We start from the raw sequence: 23864 nt of genomic DNA, 5'->3' as shown, positions 1-23864 counted from the left end.
TAGCTTATTTAACAATGTAAAACCTGGACTAATCTACTGTGAAAAGAAAACTGACGCAAGGACAGACCAGCTGATAGAAAATGAGCAATGTATATGCACACATCATTGACCAGGGGTCTCTAATTTCTATTCTAAAGGGTCCCTGCAGAGTATAGCTCCACCTTTCATTAACACAGCTGCCTGGAGGTTTCAATAATACCTAATACAACCTTTATTGGAATGTTCAATTGTGTTTGTAGCGTTAGAGCTAAACTCTGCAGGACACCAGCCCTCCAGGAACAAGTTTGGTGACCCGTGCTATAGAATGTAAAAAAAAAAAAACTCACTCTCACGTCAAAAAAACTGGTTTCAGGGTTTTTGGGGAAACTGGTTTCTTGTAGATGCATCCTTGCGCTGTGTGTAAGAATATTGTGAAACTTTCAGGTGAGTATTCAAGGTGATGACTCATTCGACTGGTTCACTAAGAAGAACCGGTTAAATTATTTGTGTGCGATCTAGCCATTATGAAAATGCATTTCTCAAAACATCTGCTTACCAATGAAGTAAAATAAATAATAATTCACAAATGTAATCCAACCAATGCCTTTCTTCAGAAATATAAGTCTGATGTTGATGTGAATTACTCCTTTCATCGCTCTTTGGAGAAAGACTTCATTCATTTGCTTTCGTATTGTTTTTATTCAGTTTTATTTTATATGTGACTTTTCTATTTGTTTTAAAGATTTTTTGGGTTTTCTGTTAGCCAAGTGTCACATTTATAAATGTTTATTGGCTCTAAACCTTTATTTGGTTTATTCAGAATTGACCTTGACCAATGTTTGGAAACTATCTAAAATTCTATTAATCCAAAAGCAATGAAAACTGTCTCTTTATATTCATCTTTCGCGTCTGTTTAAGATGTAATTTCACTGCATTATTTTTGTTTTTGCTATCCCATGGCATTGTCTGTTTCTGAGTATATTTCCTGTGCTTTTTTAATATTTACATTTTGCTTGTCTCTGTGTTTATGATTGTATTTGTTCTGTTTGTTTGACATTAATTGATTTGATTTTTCAGAAATCTTGACTGTCAGTGCCAATGCATTCAAATACATTTACATCCAATTTTGAGACATTTTTGTTATACATTTGGTTCTGAATTAATTTTGAAATAGATATTTCATTTTACTAAAACATCCCACACAAGGTCTAATTATGAAACTGCAATTCTTCTTTCCTAACCCTGAGTTTAAATGAAAAAGGGGCACATAAAATTTACGTTACACACATTTATTCAATTTGCGTATTCCACTTTCAGTTGAATTTTCCAATTTATAAAGTGCTAAAGTTAGTATATAATATCAAAACTGTTGTTGTAAATGGCAAATGTAAATAATATAGCACATACTTTATGTCATAGAAAATGCTAAATTTAACAATATTAACACTAGTATTTTACATATTGCATTGCCGTTTTGTAGAGAACTTTGCTAAATTGATTTTGCTACTAATATGCTTCCACGTGAGGGTGGGATTGGGAAGTTTACAGAGGCAAGACCTAAAGCAGAGTGAGGTGTGACCAGATGGTTACACAAACCTGATTTTAGATTGTAGCTCAGACGAGACACAAGTCAGGAGGGGCCAAAAAAGCAGGTCTGAAACACACACAGGGACAACTACTATCAAACACGCTTACTTCGCCGGCAGAGACGACACTTGCAGGAGAGTGAGACACTGCTGAGGGATTTACTTGAGGAAGGGAAAAAGAGTGGAGTCTGGATGGACACCCTCTGCAGTCTCAGTGGCCTGGACCCTCTCTGGGTAAGTCTTAGACCAGTTGGCGAGATCTGCCAGTTTGCAGGCACATGAGGAGTTAGGAGACTGCTGTCTAGTCTGACACGATCATGCTTTCTGTAGTGTGCTGAACCAACTAGCTAACATTTTCTTGCAGTATTAAATGTCTGAAGAAAATACAGGGCATCTTAATTTTATCTGTTTCTGTAGTTTCCAATATTTGAAAATAGTTTTCTCTAGTTCACAAATTGATAAAAAAATAACCGTTTAACTTGAACTCAGGTCTATAGATAATTATGCCTGTGTAGATATTTATAATTCCTTATGTTACATGTTAAGGAGTTTCAGAGGTCTAATGGTTTAATGTTTCAGGATTGGAACGTCACGTGGTACACAGAACATCCAGACCTCACAAAGTGCTTCCAGCACACGATACTGGTGTGGTTCCCTTGTTTCTATCTCTGGATCTGTGCCCCTTTCTACTGCTTGTATCTCAAATTCTATTACAATGGACGCATATCTATATCCAGCCTCTGCTGTGCCAAGATGGTAAGTAATACTAGTCACGTTCTAGTTTTTATCCTAATGCCTTTCTAAAGACAAGAAATTAATTCTGTGGGAAGAACAGATAAACAGATCATATCACATCATAGCTGCCCTAAATAAAAAGGTGCACAAATGTGATTTTGAATGCCTTTTTTTGACCCTTCTGTTCAAAGATCTTACCATCTAAATATCATAAAGAACCTGTTTCAACAACAAAGAACATTTCATGCAACTGTACGGTAAAGACTAAAGGTTCTCTCATCGAACCCAATAAAGAACCCAAATTTTAAGTGTGTGTAAGTCAAGTCTAATAGGGAAAACAATACTGGTGAAAAGGTTTAGGGTCAGAAAGATCTCTCTCTCCTTAAATAATTGAACATTTTATTCTGCAAGAATGAATTAAGTTGCTCAAATGTGCTGGTTAACAGTAAATGTTCACAGTAAAGACCACAAAAGTGCACTAAATACTTTTAGTTAGAATAACTAGACCACAAAAAAGCCTTTTTTAAAGATTGTTTGTCTTGTTTCTAGTCCAAATATCAAATAATGCTTAAATTAAGAAGCATTTCTAGACAAGCAAAATACATTGTCATGTTTTAAGAAATAATATGTCAAAATTAAGTCAGTTTTTCCTTACAACAAGCACAAAAATCTGCCAATGGGGTAAGCAAAATAATCTTATGTCAAAAGGGAAAGCAAAATTATTTAGCTTACCCCATTGGAAGATTATTTTGCATTATTATTTTGTTTTAAGAAAAAAAAAGTTTTTTAAGTTTTTTAAAACAGGAATTTTTTTTTGCTTGTCTAGAAAATACTGATAATTTAAGAATTTTTAGATATTTGGACAAAAGTAAGATTTTTTTAAAAATCAAGATTTAAAAAAAGCATTTTTTGCAGTGTAGTGTCATCCGAGTCATCCCAATGTTAGGTTGATTTGTAAAAAATCATGTGAGAAGAAATTATATAGACAATTCACAATAACAAACTATTTTACATATATTTAAATAAATAAATGATAGAATAAATTGAAAAGCATCAAAGACTCAACCGTCCCCCAACATTAGAATAGACATGCAAGTAAAACATTTGTTGAGGGAATGACAGAATAGTGTTGCTCACATGTTTTTGTGCACATCTTGTAGGGTTTGGCTCTCTGTCTGGCCTCCATTGGTTTTTTGGAGACGGTCTACCTGCTGGTGGAAAGAAGCAGAGACATAGAGCATCTCATGGTCTTTCTCCTGAGCCCTATTATCCGTAGCCTTACCATGGTAAATCACACTATTAATATTCTGAACCTCCACATTGATAACTATATGTAAATTATTTAAAAGTATATGGTATTAAGATTCAAATGACTCTATTTCAAAATTTTCATTGTTATGAAACATGAAACTCAGAAAAACATTAAGTCTAAAGTCATAATTCAAATTGTTTAAAAATATGGTCAAATGCTCCAAAATGTTTTTGGATGTTTCTAAACTGACCCCACTGTGTCCTCAGATACTGGTGATGTTGATGATCCACTTAGAAAGGCTGAGGGGCTTTCGTTCCTCTGTGTTTCTCTTTCTGTTTTGGATGCTTTCGGTGGTCTGCTCACTGGTGCCTCTCAGAGCCAACATACAAGCCAACATAAAGGAGGTCTGTACATCAACACTATTATCCCACAGTGGTATAACAAAATAATTGATTATGGGTAACACATTATTAAATGTCACCTTTGTCCCGCTGATGATCATTAACTACATCAGCTTGTAGTCATTAGAGTTTCAGTCTTCTCAATGTCTGCTGACACTTTATTGTGATCATCTCACAACTGAAGTTCAACTAGTACAAGTAATTTTACAAGTACGCATAACTTATTTTACTAACGCTATCAATAACATACTATTTCAGTCAACAAGTAATATTCTACATTTACATGAGTACATGTAATTTATTAATAATAATGCAGTAATTAAAAGATAGTTTTATCATAGTTTTATGAGTAAATTCAGCACAGATTGTAAAAATTCAGAGAAAGTTATCTATAGTGGCCTCATAAAAGTATTCTAATATGGAAACCACACAGGAATAATGAAGCTTATTATGTAGTGAATGACTCCTTAAGAAATCCCTGGCAAATGTGTACCTGATCACTCTGTGTACTTGATTGGTGATCTCAACAGAGTGGAAAATCAAATCCTATCATTTTTAAATAATAAAACTGTGGTAGTCATTTTGTGCTAAGAAGTGCTGACTAAAAAATGAATAAACCTTAACTCAAAAGGTCAAAGCACCATACTTAAATATGGTACAAAACTGGCTCTAAGATTCTTTGAAAAAAAGGTAAGTTCTTCTTCTTCAGTATGAAATTGTAATAGGTAAGAAATCATGCTTTAGCAGTCAATTAATGAAGTTTTGTTTCTCGCCACTGTCGTCACTGGCTTGCTTGGTTTGCACTTGTGGAGCTGCGCATCGATGGATTTGCTCTTCAGTGTTTGGACTTTCAGCAGTGAAATTTAATCCACACTGAACTGAACTAAACTGAACTTAAACTCTGACAAACTGGACCGAAGCAGTTTCAATTTACTAGAACTTCTATGTTAAGCTGCTTTGACACAATCTACATTGTAAAATAGAAATAAACATGAATTGAATTATTAAAATGAGTGTACCGTCTCTGTGTAAAGTGCTGTCTACATCCTACTGATAACCAGTCATGTGTTTTACAGGGTTTCTCTGCAGATCCGATGAGATTTGCGGCATTTTTCACATTCTTCTCTCTTCAGCTGGCACAGCTCATCCTCAGCTGTTTCGCTGACCAGCGGCCAGACACTCTTAAACCTGTATATGTGAAGGTACAGCTTCATCAATGTTATGACCGAACTTATTATTTGGTAACACTTTACTTGAAGGGGTTGATTCGCATGTGTGTCATTTCTAGACTCTACCGCTCCCTGTTTTCATGTCTGAAAAAACACAGAGCTCTCAGTCAATTGGCGGGGATTAGGTTCTTTTAAGCATGTTTGTAATTGATGCGTCCACATGAGTATCCTGACCAGCTCATGAAGGAGTTTGAGCGTCAGATCCATCGTACATCCAGTGTACTGCACTGTCGCTGTGCACTATTTGTGCCAAACTTATTCTAAGCTAAAGTCTTTTCTAAACTCTAATATCTGCATTCTGTATATTATATTAGGCTTCATGACAGTCTTATGAACAGCTCGTTGAAAGGTGTCACCTTTCTGATTTTTTAAATGTTTGGTAAATAGTTAAAATTGCTAATACCTTGTTTTTTTCACTAGAACCCATGTCCAGTTGAGGATGCCTCTTTCCTGTCAAAATTACTTTTCTGGTGGTACGGCAGGTAGAGTCGCCTCTCTGTCTCTTTTCTGGACTTCTGAGATTGTTGAAAAGCTTTGGAGAATAAAAGATCACTGATATACTGAGAAATGCAGATATTTGTGCTCCACAGACTGGTGGTGAAGGGCTACCGCTCACCTTTAAAAGCTGAAGATCTCTGGTCTCTACGAGAAGAGGACACATCTGAAAAAATCATCTGTGATCTAGAAAAAGAGTGGGCAAAACAATGGGCCAAACTGCAACAGTAAGACACCTGCTATGTCCTTAAATGCACGTTTTCCATTCTGAGATGATGATTTTATTAATTGTTGTGCCAACATTGAATATTTACTCCAAAAAATGTTTGGATTCAAGAATGTTTAATTAAGATTATAACTATTCCAGCAGTGATTACAATGTTTCTGGCTAGTTACATGTGTGTCTGATCATTCCTCCACAGGAAAAAGAGCTCTCTGAATGAAGCGCAAACACTTGGTTTTAAGCTGAGTTCCTGTGTTAAGCAGCTGTTCAGAAAACTCTTTAAGGAACAGTGTACAGGTTTTGTTCTGTTTAGGACACTGGCCAAAATATTCAGCCCCTACTTTCTGACTGGGACTCTCTTTCTTGTCATCCAAGATGCTTTGATGTTCTCCATCCCACAAGTACTAAGGTGAGAGCAGCAGCAATGATCCAGCATTGAAAACTAAAAGCAATGATCAGCTCACCAAGGCTGCATGTATTAAATTAAAACACAGCAATAAATAAATGCAATAAAAGTAAAAGTTTTTAAAGCATTTTAAAATATCATTTATGTTTGTGATATTCAGCATTATTAATCCAGCCTTCAATCTAGTGTAATTAATCTAAAATTATGATTAGCTTATAAAATATATGGATTCTTGCTGAATAAATGGATTCATTTCTTTTACAAACACAAAACATTAAATTGACAAATACAAATTCTACTTTAAACAAAGAGATGTCTATAATTAAATGACATATCTATAATAAACATGAACTTATTTACACCTTGCCATTCACAAAGTCTAATAGTAAAGGGACTAAGCCAATGAGAAAATGAATGAATGAAAGGTCTTAAACAAAACAAAAAATCCGACTCTATCTTTCTATGTTCTGGTTGTATTTTAATATAAAACATGTTAAATAATTATATATTGTTACGATACCATCACTAAAACAACAAATGTAATGGTGGTCTAAAACCTTTGCACAGTACTGTACATATATAATGGCATGCTAATCGTTGGGTCTCAGTAAATCATAATAATGTTTGTTCTTGTTCTTCAGTTTACTGCTTGGCTATGTGAGGGATGAAGATGCCCCCTTGTGGAAGGGTTACCTCTTCGCCTTTTCTCTGTTCCTGTTGTCTTGTCTGCAGTCCCTATTTAACCATCAGTACATGTATACCTGCTTAACAGTTGGCATGAGGGTTAAAACTGCAGTTATGGGCCTGGTGTACCGGAAGGTAAATCTTAAGTGTTTACTAGCAAATGCAAAGAGGCAATAAATGGGTCTTACATTTACTCTGGTTGTCCACAGTCTCTGGTCATCAACAGTGCAGCCCGCAAGACATGTACAGTCGGAGAGATAGTGAACTTGGTTTCAGCTGACACCCAAAAACTTGTGGATTTCGTAATGTACTTTAATGCATTGTGGCTGGCACCCATTGAAATCGCCTTGTGTCTTTTCTTCCTCTGGCAGGTAAGAACAGATGCTTCTATAGAAATAACCCTAGTCATCTCTATGCTTTACCAAAAATGGCAAGGTAATATTGAGCAAGTGACAATTCTGACAGAGCTCAAATAATCAAAAAAAAAAATGTATGAGTTACAAAAATTATGCAAAGTATACTTTACCATGGTGATGTGCCACTGACCAGCTATTTCTGTGCAACCTCATCCAAAAAGCTTGCTCATTAGGTGGCAGACTCTACTCTTGAAGCATATAGTGTAAATATCATTCCACTACTTTTGATGCAGCAATATGTAGAGTGCCTCTTTCAGATATCTGCACGGCAGCTACATGAGCATCACCTTGTACATTCACAGGGTTTTATTTTCTGAATGTGGCCACTTCTATGAACAGTTCTGCTATACTTAGAGGATGTTTGAGCCTATTCCTCGTGACTTGGCTGCATTTGCCTTCCACCATGTAATGACCATCTCTGGCCGTCTAGAATAGTAAAAAAGAACACTAAGAGAACTGAACACTAGACAATAGAGCACTGAGATTCTGTCTGGAGATGGGGATGCCATGTAGTGTGAGAGATGAGACTCCTTCCACCATGTAATGACCTTTTCTGACGATTTTCCACCATTCACAGAATCACAGTTACCTTAATATAAAAATGTTCATTTCATTGTATGTACTTATTCGACATAATTAATTACTTCATTTGTTTTATTATTGTTTCTGTTAGTTTTTAATTTCCAATATTGTTATTTAATCACAAATAAAGATAAAAATATATACGCATAGGAGTATTTCCACCTCACGTAAAAGCCTAGATTGAAGGACAATGAGTACACATTTAGAATCTTTACCCAGTGGCAAGCTGTTTTGTACGTTAAAGTATAATTTTGCAGTTTTTTCTGAGAGTAAATCAATTTCAATGTTGTTAATGACAAAATTTTCTAATTTTTTAATTCTTTCAATGTCTCGCCCCTGTGCAGCATCTCGGTCCATCCACCTTGGCTGGCATCACCACTGTGATACTCATCTTTCCTTTAAATGGGTTTATTGCCAAAATGAGAAGCAAGCTCCAGGTATTGTCCATGTTGTTCCACTGAGACACAGTGTCGTCAATCTGCTTCAAGTCTACAGATATTCTGAACTCGCATGCATTTACTGCTTTCAGGAGGTCCAGATGAAACATAAGGATGAACGCATAAAGTTGATGAACGAAATCTTGAGTGGCATAAAGATCCTTAAGTTTTATGCCTGGGAAAAGGCCTTCAGAGAGCGAGTGCTGGGATACAGGGAAAAAGAGCTGAATGCTCTGAAGAAGTCCCAGATACTTTACTCCGTTTCCATCGCCTCCTTTAACTCATCAACATTATTGGTATATTTCAGAGACATCAGCAAAACCATATTTTTTCAAATAATCCTAACATTTATATAATTATATGGCTTACTCTACTTTGCCTACAGATTGCGTTTGCCATGTTCGGGGTGTATGTGCTAATTGATGATAAGCATGTTCTGGATGCTCAGAAAATCTTTGTGTCCATGGCTCTTATCAACATACTTAAAGCTCCACTCAGTCAACTGCCAATTGCAATGAGCACTACTATGCAGGTGAGCATCAGTAATATATGCACTATATGTATTATAATGTTAAAGCACTTTATTTAGAGAAATATTTGTTTTTCTCAATTCTAAGGTGGTGGTTTCTCTCAAACGTCTTGGGACGTTTCTCGATCAAGATGAGCTGAAACTTGATAGCGTGCAGAGAGTTCCATACAATCCCAGTGAGTGCATTAGCTTTTCAGTGTTTTCAGACTCTTCTATGATGTAAAACACTTATATGCCTCATAAGAGGAACATTTTTACATGTTGTGCAATAAAGAGATGTTTGCCCTATCAGTGTGAAGGAAGAATTCTAAAGCAGGAGGGCATAACCAAAACCATTATTGAAATATATAAATAAACAAATAATGAGTTACTGATTTCACCAAAACCACCCATCTTGAGGAATATTTTTGCAGATCTTTTGCAAGACAAGCTCAGTTGTGTAGGCCTTCATCATTTAAGCACTTTAATTCAGCAATATTTATGTAACTGTTTTCCACATTTTGTGTTAAAGATCTGTTTGTATATCCGATTTATTAAAAATATTTTTTGTATTAAATAAATGAAAAGCTCCAGGCTTTCGCTTTATTTTTAATAACAAAGCCAGGCTTATGTTAATGCATGGGTTTTTTTTTATGTAAACGCATTAACCAGAATTGTCACACTGTTGCCTTATTACCATGTGGTATGGCTTTATGAGCTTTTATTCACACAGTATAGAGATGCATCACCCCAAATTACTGTTAGGTCCATAGATATTTGAACATTGATGCAATTATAAAATTTTGGCTCCACACACCAACACAATGGATTTGAAATGAAACGAACAAGACAAGCTTTAACTGCAGACTGTCAGCTTAAAGCTGTGGTCACACTGGACTTTTCTCCCCGTAGACTTCAATTTATACGCATGCGAATGCGTCAGACCGACAATGCAAGTTCGTGGGTCAAGTTGCAAGTTGGGAAATCGCATTACTTAACTGCATGAGACCAATCAATACATGATCTGTCTGGAAAGAAAATTTTAAATATGGACAAAACGCTCACTTTTTAAAATGTCATTTTGTTTAATCCCACCCCTTTTTTGCAGTGCTATACAATAGAATTTCGCAAGCGTAACCCTAGTGTGACTGCGGCTTTATTTTGAGGGTATTTGCATCCAAATCAGGTGAATGCTGTAGAAATTACAAGACTTTCCTCTTGTTACTCGCCACTTGTTAAGAGTCTAAAAGTAATTGGACAATTGGCTTCTCAGCTGTTCCATGGCCAGTTGTGTGTTATTCCCTCATTATCCCAATTACAATGAGCAGATAAAGGGTCCAGAGTTAATTTCAAGCATGCTATTTGCATTTGGAATCTGTTACAGTCAACTCTCAAGATGAGATCCAAAGAGATGTCATTATCAGTCAAGCAAGCATCATTAGGCTAAAAAAACAAAACAATCCCATCAAAAAAGATAGCAAAAACATTAGGTGTGGCCAAAACAACAGTTTGGAGCATTAAAAAGAAAGAACGCACCAGTGAGCTCAGCAATACTAAAAGACCTGGAAGACTACAGAAAACAACTGTGGTGGACGACCAAAGAATTCACTTCCTGGTAAAGAAAACACCCTTCACAACAGTTGGCCAGACCAAGAACACTCTCCAGGAGGTAGGTGTTTGTGTGTCAAGGTCAACAACCAAGAGAAGCCTTCGCCAGATTGAATACTGAGGGTTCACCACAAGATGTAAACCATTGGTGAGCCTCAAAAACAGGAAGGTCAGATTAGAGTTCTAAAGCCTTCACAGTGCTGAAGCAACAGCCTATGGACAGATGAGATCAAGATCAACTTGTAACAGTGATGGGTAGAAAAGAATATGGAGAAGGAAAGGAACTGCTCATGATCCTAAGCAGTGAAGCATGGTGGTGGTAGTGACATGGTATGGGCATGTTTGGCTGTCAATGGAACTGGTTCTCTTGTATTTATTAATGATGTGACTGCTGACAAAAGCAGCAGTATGAATTCTGAAGTGTATCAGGCAATAATTTCTGCTCCTATTAAGCCAAATACTTCAAAACTCACTGGTCGGGGCTTCACAGTGCAGATGGAGAATGACCCAAAGCATACTGTAAAAGCAATCAAAGAGTTTTTGAAGGGAAAGAAGTGGGATGTTATGCAATGGCCAAGTCAATCACTTGACCTGAATCCCATTCAGCATGCATTTAACTTGCTGAAGACAAAACTAAAGGCAAAATGCCCCAAAAACAAGCGGGAACTGAAGACAGCTGCTGTAGAGGCTTGGCAGAGCACCACCAGGAATGAAACCCAATTTCTGGTGATGTCTATGTGTTCCAGACTTGAGGCTGTAATTGACTGTAAAGGATTTGCAACCATGTATTAAAAAAAGAAAGTTTGATTCATGATTATTATTGTCCAATTACTTTTGGGCCCTTAACAAGTGAGAGGCACACATGCAAACTGTTGTAATTTCTACAACCTTTACCTTATTTGGATGTAAAAACCCTCAAATTAAAGCTGACAGTCTGCAGTTAAAAGACATCTTGTTTGTTTAATTTCAAATAGATTGTGTTGGTTTATAGAGCCAAAAATGTTAGAATTGTGTCAGATGTTCAGATATTTCTGGACCTAACTGTATATTTCTGTCATCAATTACTCGTCTTATTGCCGTTCTGCACCTGTATGATTTTCTTTCTTCATATAAATGTGAGAAGATATTCTGAATATTCTGCTCTAGGTTGCTATTTTATATTTTAAAAGAAGGAATCCAGCTTCAATGAATGACTTAAAAACATTATATACTGTAGAACAAGTTGTCTATAAAACGTCAGTTTTCTTGAAGAAAAAACTCATTGGCTCTCTATTTATTTCTCTTTCAGATATTGAAAGTGTTGTTATTAACAATGGCACATTCAGCTGGTCTAAAGACAGCACACCATGTCTCAGGAGGTAGATTTAAACATATTTATAACTTACTTATAACACCTGCTGAAAGATCTCTGAAGGTCCATCATTCCTATAGATTAAAATCTGGCAACAATTCATTTCAGAATCAATGTCAAAGTTCAGCGAGGTTCACTGGTGGCTGTAGTTGGTCATGTGGGCAGTGGAAAATCCTCTCTCTTGTCTGCAATGCTTGGAGAAATGGAAAAGAAAAGTGGCCACATCACAATCACGGTAAATGTAGGAACATCATTAAAATATATATTTGCATCCATTAAATACATAATTTTGCTAACACTTTCTTTTAGGGCTCTGTGGGTTATGTTCCTCAGCAAGCATGGATCCAGAATGCCACTCTTAAAGACAACATTTTGTTTGGATGTGAGAAGAAAGACAGTTTGTACCAGAAAGTACTGGAAGCCTGTGCCCTCCTACCAGACTTAGAGATCCTTCCTGCACGAGATGCAACAGAGATTGGAGAGAAGGTGCATAATATGGATTAGTTTTTATGTATTGTGGGAAAAGCTATTAAATGTGAGCTTATACATTACAAATATGCATCGTATCACAAGAGACAATGCTAACTACATTTTTACAATGTTCACAGGGGTTAAATCTGTCAGGAGGTCAAAAACAGAGAGTAAGTCTGGCACGAGCAGTATACAGGAATTCTGATATCTATCTGTTGGATGATCCCTTGTCAGCGGTGGATGCACATGTGGGTCAACACATCTTTGAAAAAGTCATTGGACCTAATGGATCTCTTAAAAATAAGGTACAATTTAAAATATAAATAGGATGAACAAAAATATGTCAATTCTAATATAGAAAATGCTATATTCTAAATTAAAGTATATAAGTCCACAACTGAACGGCAATGACACAATTTTCTATGGTAGTGACTATGACTAATTTACTTCAAGAGATATGATATAAGTTTATTACACATGCACACACGTATGCAGTAGGCCCCCTTTTGCCTTTTGACATGTTCAGCAACAATACTTAGGTTGGTTGTGGCATTGACGTGATGCTCAATTGGTACTAATGGGCCCAAAGTGTGCCAAGAAAATATCCCCCACATAATTACACCACCACCAGCAGCAGCCTGAACCATTTATACATTGCAGGATGGATCCATTCTTTCAAGTTGTTGAGACCAAGTTCTAACCCTACCATCCAAACTTCACAGCAGAAATCGACTCCTTACACCAGGCAACGTTTCCTGTTCTTAGCTGACAGGAGTGGCCCCTGGTGTGCTCTTCTGTTGCTATATTGTGCATTCAGAGATGCTCTTCCGCATACCTCGGTTGTAATGAGTGGTTATTTGAGTTACTGTTGTCTTTCTATTAGCTAGAACCAGTGTGGCCATGCTCCTCTGGCATCAACAAGACATTTGCAATGGCGCTCACTGGATATTTTCTCTTTTTCGGACCATTCTCTGTAAACCCTAGAAAGGGTTGTGCATGATCCCAGTAAATCAGCAATTTCTTAAATACTCAGACCAGCTCGTCTAGCACCAACCATACCACATTCAATGTCACTTATATCACCTTTCTTCCCCATTCTTATGCTCAGTTTTAACTGCAGCAGATGGTCTTGACAATGTCTTGACAAATGAGTTGTTGCCATGTGATTGTCTAATTAGAAATTTGCATACTGCTTTGAGCCGTTGGACAGGTGTACCTAATAAAGTGGCCAGTGAGTGAATAATGTATGTGCATGTGTGCACAAAGGTTTATTTATTTATTTATTTTTTGGATAATATGAAGACTCTCCCATAGGCGCAGTGAATTTTTATACTGTAAAAAACAGCATAATTTTATATATATATATATATATATATATATATATATATATATATATATATATATATATATATATATATATATATATATATATATATATATATATATATATATAAACAGTAGTATAATATGGCTTTACCCTATCGCTACCCTTTAAGCCAACATCACAGAAAACCTGTAGCAAATTCATTGTCAATGGTGGGGAAAGTGTTAAACACAAAAGGTTTCATGTTTATGTACTGTAAAATCAAATCTCCCAAACGTTTGACAATATGTATAAAATCTTTTGATTGATCATGTTCTGTATTCCTTGCAAAAACAGACTCGTGTTCTGGTGACTCATGGGCTCAGCTTTCTGCCCCAAGCAGACCTGATCCTGGTGATGGCAGATGGAGAAATCAAAGAGATGGGCTCTTATGCCGAGCTTCTGAGCAGAAAGAATGCCTTTGCAGAGCTTAAGGCTTTTTCTGTTAGTGAACGCAAGGAAAGTGCCACCCTAAAAGGTAAGATAGAGTTTCCAGCTACTATGGTAACACTTTATTTGTTAACATTGTTAAAAAATGCAGATGCATCTGGTTTTAGGAACCAGGAAATCAGTATCTTTCCTAAGCATAAAAGACTTCTCTACTGACCTCATCAGGTAAAAGTAACCAAGTTTTAAAAATGCAACTTTTACATTCGTTGAAAAGCACATATTCACCTTCCTGTCAACTTTTTTTTAATGAAGGGGAGATTTGGGAAGTGCAAGTATACAAACCATGGAAGCAATATCTGACCCAAAACTGAATCAGGACAGGGATGAAGTTGGCAGACTAACCCAAGCTGACAAAGCACATACAGGCCGGGTAAGCAGTACAGCCACATCCGCAGACTTTACAAGCTAAGGGTAAACATCAAAATATACCTTTAATTGTAACTTAAGTGTAACGATAAGGTGGCAGGTTAATTTTCAGTGACAAGGGTTTTAGATACTCGTGTCACCACAGAAATCTAATTTTAACTTCTGATGACAGACCTTTAAGCTTCATTGTTCTGAACACTATATTATAGACTTTACATGCTAAACATAATCCAAAGTGCTGTTCATCACACATTCTTCTTCATAATGGGTCACATAGGTGAAACTGGAGATGTATGTGGAGTACTTCAGGACCATCGGCTTGGCCTTCATAATCCCCATCATCTTCCTCTATGCGTTCCAGCAAGTTGCTTCACTGGCTTACAACTACTGGCTCAGTTTGTGGGCAGATGACCCGGTTATAAATGGAACACAGGTTAACACTGATCTGAAGCTTGGTGTATATGGAGCTCTTGGCTTTGCTCAAGGTTTGCATTCTCTCAGGTTTCTTCAACAGGCATCTAGTATCCTTGGTCTGTAGAGTTCTCTTGAACATTAACTGTGATCATTTATTGCAGGAATTGCAATTTTCGGGACTACTGTAGCAATATCCCTTGGAGGAATAATTGCATCCCGGCAACTTCATCTGGACCTTCTGAACAACGTACTTCACTCTCCCATGTCATTCTTTGAAAGTACACCTAGTGGTAACCTTCTCAATCGTTTCTCAAAAGAGATAGACGCCATTGATTGCATGATCCCTCATGGTCTGAAGATCATGCTAGGCTATGTGTTCAAACTTCTGGAGGTTTGCATTATCGTGCTGATGGCAACTCCATTTGCAGGAGTGATCATATTGCCGTTGACTCTTCTCTATGCCTTTATCCAGGTATGCTACTAATGATAACCCAGAAAACAAGGAAATTAAAACAAGGAGCATTTGTAATTTATCTGACAAATTCCACTTTGTTTTTAGAGTTTCTATGTTGCCACATCCTGCCAGTTGCGAAGACTAGAGTCAGTGAGTCGTTCACCCATTTATACTCATTTCAATGAGACAGTCCAAGGAGCCAGTGTGATCCGGGCCTTTGGTGAACAGCCTAGATTCATTCTTCAGGCTAACTGTCGAGTGGACCTCAATCAAACGTCCTACTTCCCAAGATTTGTAGCTTCAAGGTCAGATTCAGTTTGCTTATTCATTCTTTGTTGCATGTCCAGCCATTCCATCTAACATTTTACAATATTTGTAATGTTATTTTAATAGGTGGCTGGCAGTAAATCTAGAGTTCCTGGGTAACTTGCTGGTCCTTGCTGCAGCTATCCTATCTGTTATGGGAAGGGCAACTTTAAGTCCTGGAACAGTGGGGCTAGCTGTGTCTCACTCTCTCCAGGTAGGAAACTCTGTCTTAAAAAGCTTTGGAAAAATGCATGTTGTCAGCATTTCATACAAGAAATTCTAAAGGCAATTCACACTGCAGGTCACCGGGATTCTAAGCTGGATTGTGCGGTCATGGACTGATGTAGAAAACAACATTGTGTCTGTTGAGCGAGTGAAAGAATATGCTGAAACGGCAAAAGAGGTAGTGCTGTTTCTGCAATAAATTTCCTTGCAATGAGTGACCAAATTAAATGTGTATGGTTATTCTTGAGATTACCAAGTTTGTTTTGTGTTGGCACAGGCACCATGGACATTCGAGGACAGTCCACTCCCGTCTGACTGGCCCAGATCCGGATCTATTGGATTCCAGGCATATGGACTTCAGTATCGCAAGGGTCTTGACTGGGCCTTGAAAGAAATTTCCCTCAGTGTCAATGAGAGAGAAAAAGTAAATATAACAATTGGAGGAATTTAATACATTTTTTCATATTTCATCATTTAATATATGCTAAGCCATTCATCAAATCCAATCAGGTTGGAATTGTGGGAAGAACAGGAGCTGGAAAATCATCTCTGGCTCTTGGAATCTTTCGTATCCTTGAGGCAGCAAAAGGAAAGATCTTTATAGATGGCATAAACATAGCAGAGATTGGACTGCATGAACTGAGGTCTCGTATCACTATCATCCCACAGGTACACCTGAAAATGAAAAAAAGGAAGTTAATAGCAAATGAGACAAACTTTAGGAAAAGACTTGATTTTAATCTCACCTCTTGCCCTAGGATCCAGTGCTGTTCTCGGGTTCGTTACGTATAAATCTGGATCCCTTTGATCGCTACACTGATGAAGAGGTTTGGAGATCTCTAGAACTTGCACATCTCAAGACCTTTGTGTCTGACTTGCCTGACAAACTCAACCATGAGTGTTCAGAGGGTGGAGAGAATCTCAGGTACAAACTCTAGATTTCTCACAAATTATTAGCTTGGGTTGTTTTATTCATAAGTTGACTTACACCTGGCCTCTCTAAATACTCTGGCCTTTAGTTTGGGTCAGCGGCAGCTGATTTGCCTGGCTCGAGCTCTCCTCAGAAAGACGAAGATTCTGGTTTTGGATGAAGCCACTGCAGCGGTGGATCTAAAGACGGACAATCTGATACAGTCCACCATCCGAACCCAGTTTGAGGACTGTACAGTTCTGACCATTGCACACCGCCTCAACACCATCATGGACTACACAAGGTGTAACAGAGAGTAAATCTAAATGCTGAAATGAATATGATTATGACGATTGACAGTGGTCTAACTCAATCCTTTTGCCAACAGGGTAATTGTGATGGACAGAGGGAACATCACAGAGATAGACTCTCCATCTAACCTGATATCTCAGCATGGTCAATTCTATCGAATGTGTCGAGAGGCTGGGCTGGTGTGAACCTTCACCATCAATGACAAAATCGTATCTTCACTTAGGAGAGACAATGAAAATATTGGTGTAGAATAACCAATATCTAAATGGCATATATAGATGGCTACTCAAGTGAAGCACAAAGCTCAGGATGAAGAGGACTTGGATGCAATAGTTGTTCTAGTAAAGCTGGTGTACACATTTTCTCCTGTACAACAGAAGTAGTGTGCTTTAGCCTGCTGGTACTTTCACTGATGTCTGAGGTGCGAAATCAGAAAGACTCAGTAATCAGTAATCTCATTTCAACATTTAAAGACTTGAGTGACCTTTAGCAACTTACCGTAGAGTTCTTCAGGTAGTCAGACAGTATTTATCTTCTCTAATTTAAATGAAAGTAAAGTTTCATTCAATACTGTAGTTTATTCTTATAGTTCCTTAGACAGGATTCCTTTCCTTAATTATTTCATTTAAGCACATTTAAACCTAAATTCCCTTACAAATGAAGCATGCATTTATTTAAAGCTATTTACAATGTGAGAAATACGTCGTATTTAAAGCAGAGTCACGGGGCAGCAGTTTCTCATCAGACACTTCCTCCAGCTTCTCTGGGAGAATTCCAAGATGTTCCCTGGTATGCAGAGACGCAACCAGTTTGCCCTGGAGCTTCTCCTAGGCCCCTTTCTGGTGGGCAACACCTCCCCTGGAGGCATTCAAAACAGATGCCCCAGGCACCTCAACTGGCTTCCCTTGACGAGGTGGAGCAGCGGCTCTACTCCAAGGCCCCGTTTACACTAATGTGTTTTAGTTTGAAAACGCATACGTTTTGCTACGGTTACGCCATCCGTCCACACTGCGCCGGAGTTTTCGAGAGCCAAAAACGGAGCGTTTTGGAAACACTGGAGAGGCCATTTTCATTTTCAAAACCCTGCTGCTCCGTTTCAGTGTGGATGGGGGAAAACGGAGACATCTGAAAATGGAGGCGGGGCTGCTTAGATTCACTACCTGATTGGGTCTTTTGTGTCATTGCGTATCCTTCCCTTATTCATCAAGCCCCTATCACATGACTATAACACATGGCTTTAACGCCACCGGAAGACAGCAGACCAGCCTTCACTGTAAACAACAACATGGACACAGAAATGGGAGCGTTGTTTGCACTATTGTCTGTTTTAGGCACCCTTGTGCAGTTATTAATTTGTTATGTTTAGTAACAACTCGACTACGTCGTCTGTCCACAAAAATACCTCTCTTGCTTTCATTGCCATTGCGTTCATTATTCAACCAGCGTTTGTTGACTAACAATAACCAATTGCCGAGCGAGACACATGCTTCCTGTTTATACTAGAACGCGCATACCCAGAGTGCGCAAATGGTCACGTGATATACGTTTTTGGTGGCGTAGTGTGGACTTAGATATGTTCAGAAACGCTAGGTGAAACGTTAGTGTGGACGCGAATCATTTTTTATCTAAAACGCCATTTTAAAACTAAAACGCACTAGTGTAAACGGGGCTCAAGTTCCTTACTGGAGACAGAGCTCTTCACCTTGTTTATAAGGGTGTGCCCTGCCATACTGTGATAGAGAGGCATTTCAGTCGTTTGTACCAATCTACAAAACCTGGCTGGCCTCAGCCCAAATAAGAAAATTGAGGCCATACTCCTGTAAATTTATGGATTTGGGCAGTGGTTGATGACGAGGCCATGACGACCTGATCTTTGGACACCAAATTTCAATGAGTAACGGAATGTCCATAAAAAAAAGAAATCACACATTTTTTCTCATAAAAAAATTTGTTTGTGTTTAAATAATTTAATTTAAATAAGTATGTATTTTGTACTGTACAATAACTGCATTTGTATATTTCTAATTTTTCTAACACACCATGTGTGACTGTCAGACTTGAATATGCAAATTTTATTCTATGAATAGCTTCAGTAAAATAATTGGTAGTTTTTATTCATTTTCTTTTCGGCTTAGTCCCTTTATTAATCCCCAGCCGCCACAATGGAATGAACCGCCAACTTATCCATCACGTTTTATGCAGCGGATGCCCTTTCAGCTGCTACCCATCTCTGGGAAACATCCATACACACTATCTTAGTAGTTTAGATATTACTTATATATTAATAAAGCAAATACATATACATTTATATATCCTTTTCTTTTTTCCTCTCTCTTAGAAAATAAATCAGACTCTCAAAATGTCAAAAAGTACGAAATAGTAAAATAAAGGATAAGATAAAACATTCTTTACAAATAAAATTGTTTATTTCCTTTTTACATATTAGGCTAATTTATGAAACTAAGAGCACTTAAAACTTTTACGACTGTACAAATATCAAATAATACCATATGCTTATAAACAAACCATATAAAATAGGGCTGTGCAAAAATATCAATAGATCTAACTATCGCGATAATTCCTTTCATAATAGTGTATCGATAGTCCAACCTGAAGTATCATTTAAGTTGGGCCAAACAACCTCCTCCTCTGCTCCAGTAGATGTCGGTAACTCACTATCAACAAAACACTAAGTAGTATGGTATCAGACATACCGGTAACCAAAAGTGAGCATGGTGGAAAATATAAAGGCGCCTCCAGCTTTTAGAGCTGACGTGTGGCTGCACTTTGGTTTTAAAACTATACAAGAGTACTGAATTAGACAAAAATGCCATTTCCAGCTTTGCAAATCTATCTTAAAATATTCAGGAAACACTACGAACTTATCAACTTATCACTTACAAGACACCACACAGAAGAATTAGCAGTTCTGCGACCTCAACCGAAACCTCTTGAGGCAAACTACACTGGATAACATCATTGACAAGCTTCTGTCTAACTCAACTAACATTGCAGAGTTACTGAAAACTGCATAGGAGGAATGGGACATAAAATGGAAGGACCTGTCGTTGTAACACAAGACGTCAAACATGACCGTAGCAGCACAGCTGGCCGGCATGTTGCATGTAAAATGTTTAGTGTACGCCATCAATTTACCTGTGCAATCAGTTTTTACAGCAAAATGTTCACAATGCTGTCAGTCGCTGTCAGTCAGTTTCAAATAGTTTACAGCATATTAGAGCACTGTCTTCCAATTTTATGTTTACTTGATGCATTTGATTTTTTTTACTTGCTTTAGTTTACAAATTGTTTATTTCATTTATATGTGACTTTAGTGGCATATACATTTTAGTTACGTGTTTAATCACAATATGTATTTAATACATTTCAGTGAGTTCACACTGCAGTTCTAATGAATTTAAATGGATAGAAAATAAACTGGAATTGTAATTCGTCTGTTGACTTGATCAAGTTGTCAATATAACATGACACACATACTAATACAAACTATTGCAATATATTACAATATTTGTTGTATCACAATATATTGTGACATATTGTATCGTGACCCATGTATCGAGATATGTATCATAATGTGAGGCCTTTGCCAATACACAACCCTAATAAAAATATGTAGCAAATCAGATATATTTTCTTTTATTTATTATTTAAATTGAGTCTTTGTCAGTTCTTTAAAAAAATTCTAAAGGCATAAATTAGCTAAATATTCATTAATTATTATTATTATTGTTTTTCATTTGAAAGAGTTGTCATTAATTAAACTGTGCAGTTTACAACATAAGACAGTTTTGAGGTTCGGCACAAAAATTTAAACAATATAATAACACTGCATTTTTTTTCTTAAAAAAAAAATTAAAAAAAAGAAATATATATGTATGTATATATATATATATATATATATATATATATATATATATATATATATATATATATATATATATATATATATATATATATATATATATATATATATATATATATATATTGTATATTACTATATATTACTATTTTATTTCTTTTAAGAAAAAAAATGCAGTTTTATTATATTTTTTTAATTTTTGTGCCGAATCTCAAATTCATACTTTTCATTCATTTTCTTTTCGGCTTAGTCCCTTTATTAATATGCAGTCGTCACAGCAGAATGAACTGCCAACTTATCCATTACGTTTTACTCAGCGGATGCCCTACCAGCCGCTACCCATCACTGGGAAACAACCATACTCACTCACAGACAATTTAGCCTACCCAATTCACCTATAACGCATGTGTTTGGACTGTGGGGGAAATCGGAGCACCTGGAGGAAACCCATGCGAACGCGGGGAGAACATGCAAACTCCACACAGAAATGCCAACTGACCCAGCCGAGGCACGAACCAGCGACCTTCTTGCTTTGAGGCGACAGCACTACCTACTGCGCCACCATGTAAGCGAAATATATATAATTATAACGTTATAAATAATGGAAAATTACTTGTAAATAATGTTTCGTTTTCTAGCACACACTGATAATTTCACTTTGTAAGACCTATCGTCAGGAGCAAAGGTAAGAATATATTAATATATAATAAGAGTAATAATATATTATATATAACATACCTAATTCAAAATGGCAGGGACTTCTATGGTACTTTTGTACCATTTTTAAACTGTCTGGTTACCAACATTACTCAAAATATCTTCATTTGTGAACTACAGAAGCAAGATTTGGATTGACTTTAATGGCAAATTTTTGAGTGAACTAACCATCTAAACACCCTTTCAGTCATGCATTTTCTGCCCAAAATCTAACAAAGCAAATAAAACCAATTCACTTTAATGACAAAGGACTGAATCACACTAACTACTAACTACATTTCGTCACCTTTAAATTATAAGGTTATATTATATCTGACATTTTTGTCAAAATTGAGTTATTGACATATTCCTATTAAATGACAACTTGTTTACATTATGGGATGTTTTTTTATTAGTTGTTTACATTTTAAAACTTTTTGTTTAAAAAAACAAATGTTACACACATGCTGTTTGCTATGGAATGCAAAAACTTTGAAGCTCAATATCTCAAAATTATTCAGAAAGCAGATAGAACCTTATAATTCCAAGGTGACGATTTGTCCCAAATAAATGTGAAATTTGCTTTTATTAATTCTGATGTTATATTAGATATGGGGTAGGATTAAGGGATCTGAAATATGGCTTTCCGTAAAAAGTGATTCTTCAGTGCTAACTTGGCAAACAAACTAAAATTTTACTAATTATTTAATAGTTCTAAACAGCTAGTTAAAAACAGAATGCTCGCATGCTTTTATATAAACAAAATTAATATTTCAAGAGGCCCAGATATGTAGTGTAGGATGCTTACACCAATAGATGGCAGCACTACTTTAGAAATACTTTGTAGTCATACAAAAAATAAACAAATAGTTAAATATCTGTGTTTTTTTTGGGTGTATAATTTTTGCCTGTTTTTCTTTTTTTAAACAAAATATATGGTCAAAATTAGGTTATTTATGGCGAGCTGATTTATCATTCTATTACGTAATGCTAGTACCTTGTTACCCAAGAATTACCTACAAGTATCTTTTCCATTAATTACTTTTAAGATACTAGGTAATTAAAAAAGGATGTCCTATAGTAGTACATGTTCATTAAATACCAGTTCTTGTTATGAAATATGCTACTATAGAGATGTTAATTATATAGTACTTCATACTAGTACTCTTATTTTTAGATACTACTACGTGTTTCAGAAGTTTATATACTTCATAAATACTAGTATAGTATACCAGAATATATAGTTTTATATACTAGTAGTTATTTGTTAGATACTAAAACATTTCTACTAAACTTCCCTAAACTACAAGCGCTAGTTCTATTTGTAACATAGGCCTATCATTTATTTATTATAGTTCTTATTTATTAGGTAAAATTGACTGTATCCTAATATTGATTGGCTGCTTTAAGTACATAGTAACTTTTATAATAAACACTTGTAACAATTGAGTAATAAATAAATAAGTTGTAGGTAGCATCTGTTAGTGTAGGTTAGGCTTACATACTACCATTATCTAATGAATAAAATAAAGTATTATTCAAAAGATACGTCTACCTTACTTGTAGTTTACTGTAAACACCCTGCTGAAAAATCCAGCTTAAACCAGCCTAGGCAGGTTTTAGAGGGGTTTTGGCCATTTCCAGGCTGGTTTCCAGCCATTTCCAGCCTGGTCTTAGCTGGTCAGGCAGGAAAATGACCAGCTAAATCCTGCTAAAACCAGCTTGACCAGCCTGGTTTAAACTGGACATAGCTGGTTTTGGCTGGGCTCCCAGCCTGACTAGGCTGGTCAAGCTGGTTTTAGCTGGTCACCTCCCAGCCTGACCAGCTAAGACCAGGCTGGAAATGGCTGTAAACCAGCCTGGAAATAGCCAAAGCCCCCCTAAAACCAGCCAATCAGCCTTTTTTCAGCAGGGCAACAAAAAAAGCCTCAGAAGTATATTTAATAGAAAAGATAATAGTAGTAGCATAATAAATGGCTTGCCGACTATATTAGTTCAATCGACACCAAAACACTAAAGGAATGACATACCAAGGTGTTTTTAAGGAACCTCAGAGACTTTCACTGTTAAATCTGACTGTTGTTGATACAGGCAATTACCCGTAGAGAGTGTTGTCGGCTCTGCT

At 36.6% G+C, this 23864-nt stretch overlaps 1 protein-coding gene across 3 annotated transcripts; it reads left to right on the top strand.

Annotated features, from left to right (window-relative positions):
* Positions 1-1583: 1583 nt before the first annotated feature.
* Positions 1584-20807, top strand: abcc6b.2 (ATP-binding cassette, sub-family C (CFTR/MRP), member 6b, tandem duplicate 2). Of its 3 annotated transcripts, XR_012401112.1 has the most exons (32): positions 1584-1799; positions 2145-2321; positions 3461-3586; positions 3819-3956; positions 5030-5155; positions 5603-5664; positions 5773-5904; positions 6100-6309; positions 6948-7125; positions 7200-7361; positions 8333-8425; positions 8518-8721; positions 8811-8957; positions 9043-9130; positions 11830-11899; positions 12001-12127; positions 12202-12378; positions 12501-12668; positions 14024-14204; positions 14284-14341; positions 14429-14546; positions 14820-15027; positions 15118-15203; positions 15385-15428; positions 15516-15715; positions 15804-15930; positions 16018-16119; positions 16219-16365; positions 16452-16610; positions 16700-16866; positions 16961-17155; positions 17240-20807. XR_012401112.1 is itself a non-coding variant. In XM_003198146.7 (31 exons), exons 1-31 carry the CDS (start codon positions 1758-1760, stop codon positions 17346-17348), a joined length of 4509 nt encoding a protein of 1502 aa, XP_003198194.2. In that variant the 5' UTR covers positions 1584-1757; the 3' UTR covers positions 17349-20807. The 3 variants fall into 3 exon arrangements, 2 of the variants coding, with proteins under 2 accessions (XP_003198194.2, XP_073800861.1); XM_003198146.7 differs by having other exon boundaries at positions 15118-15428; XM_073944760.1 differs by having other exon boundaries at positions 6100-6375; positions 6874-7125; positions 15118-15428.
* Positions 20808-23864: the final 3057 nt, after the last annotated feature.

The sequence above is a fragment of the Danio rerio genome, chromosome 3 (genome assembly GCF_049306965.1).
Source record: "Danio rerio strain Tuebingen ecotype United States chromosome 3, GRCz12tu, whole genome shotgun sequence".
NCBI lineage: Eukaryota > Metazoa > Chordata > Actinopteri > Cypriniformes > Danionidae > Danio > Danio rerio.
The sequence above is the reverse complement of the archived record's forward strand: the minus strand, read 5'-3'. Positions and strand labels throughout refer to the sequence as shown.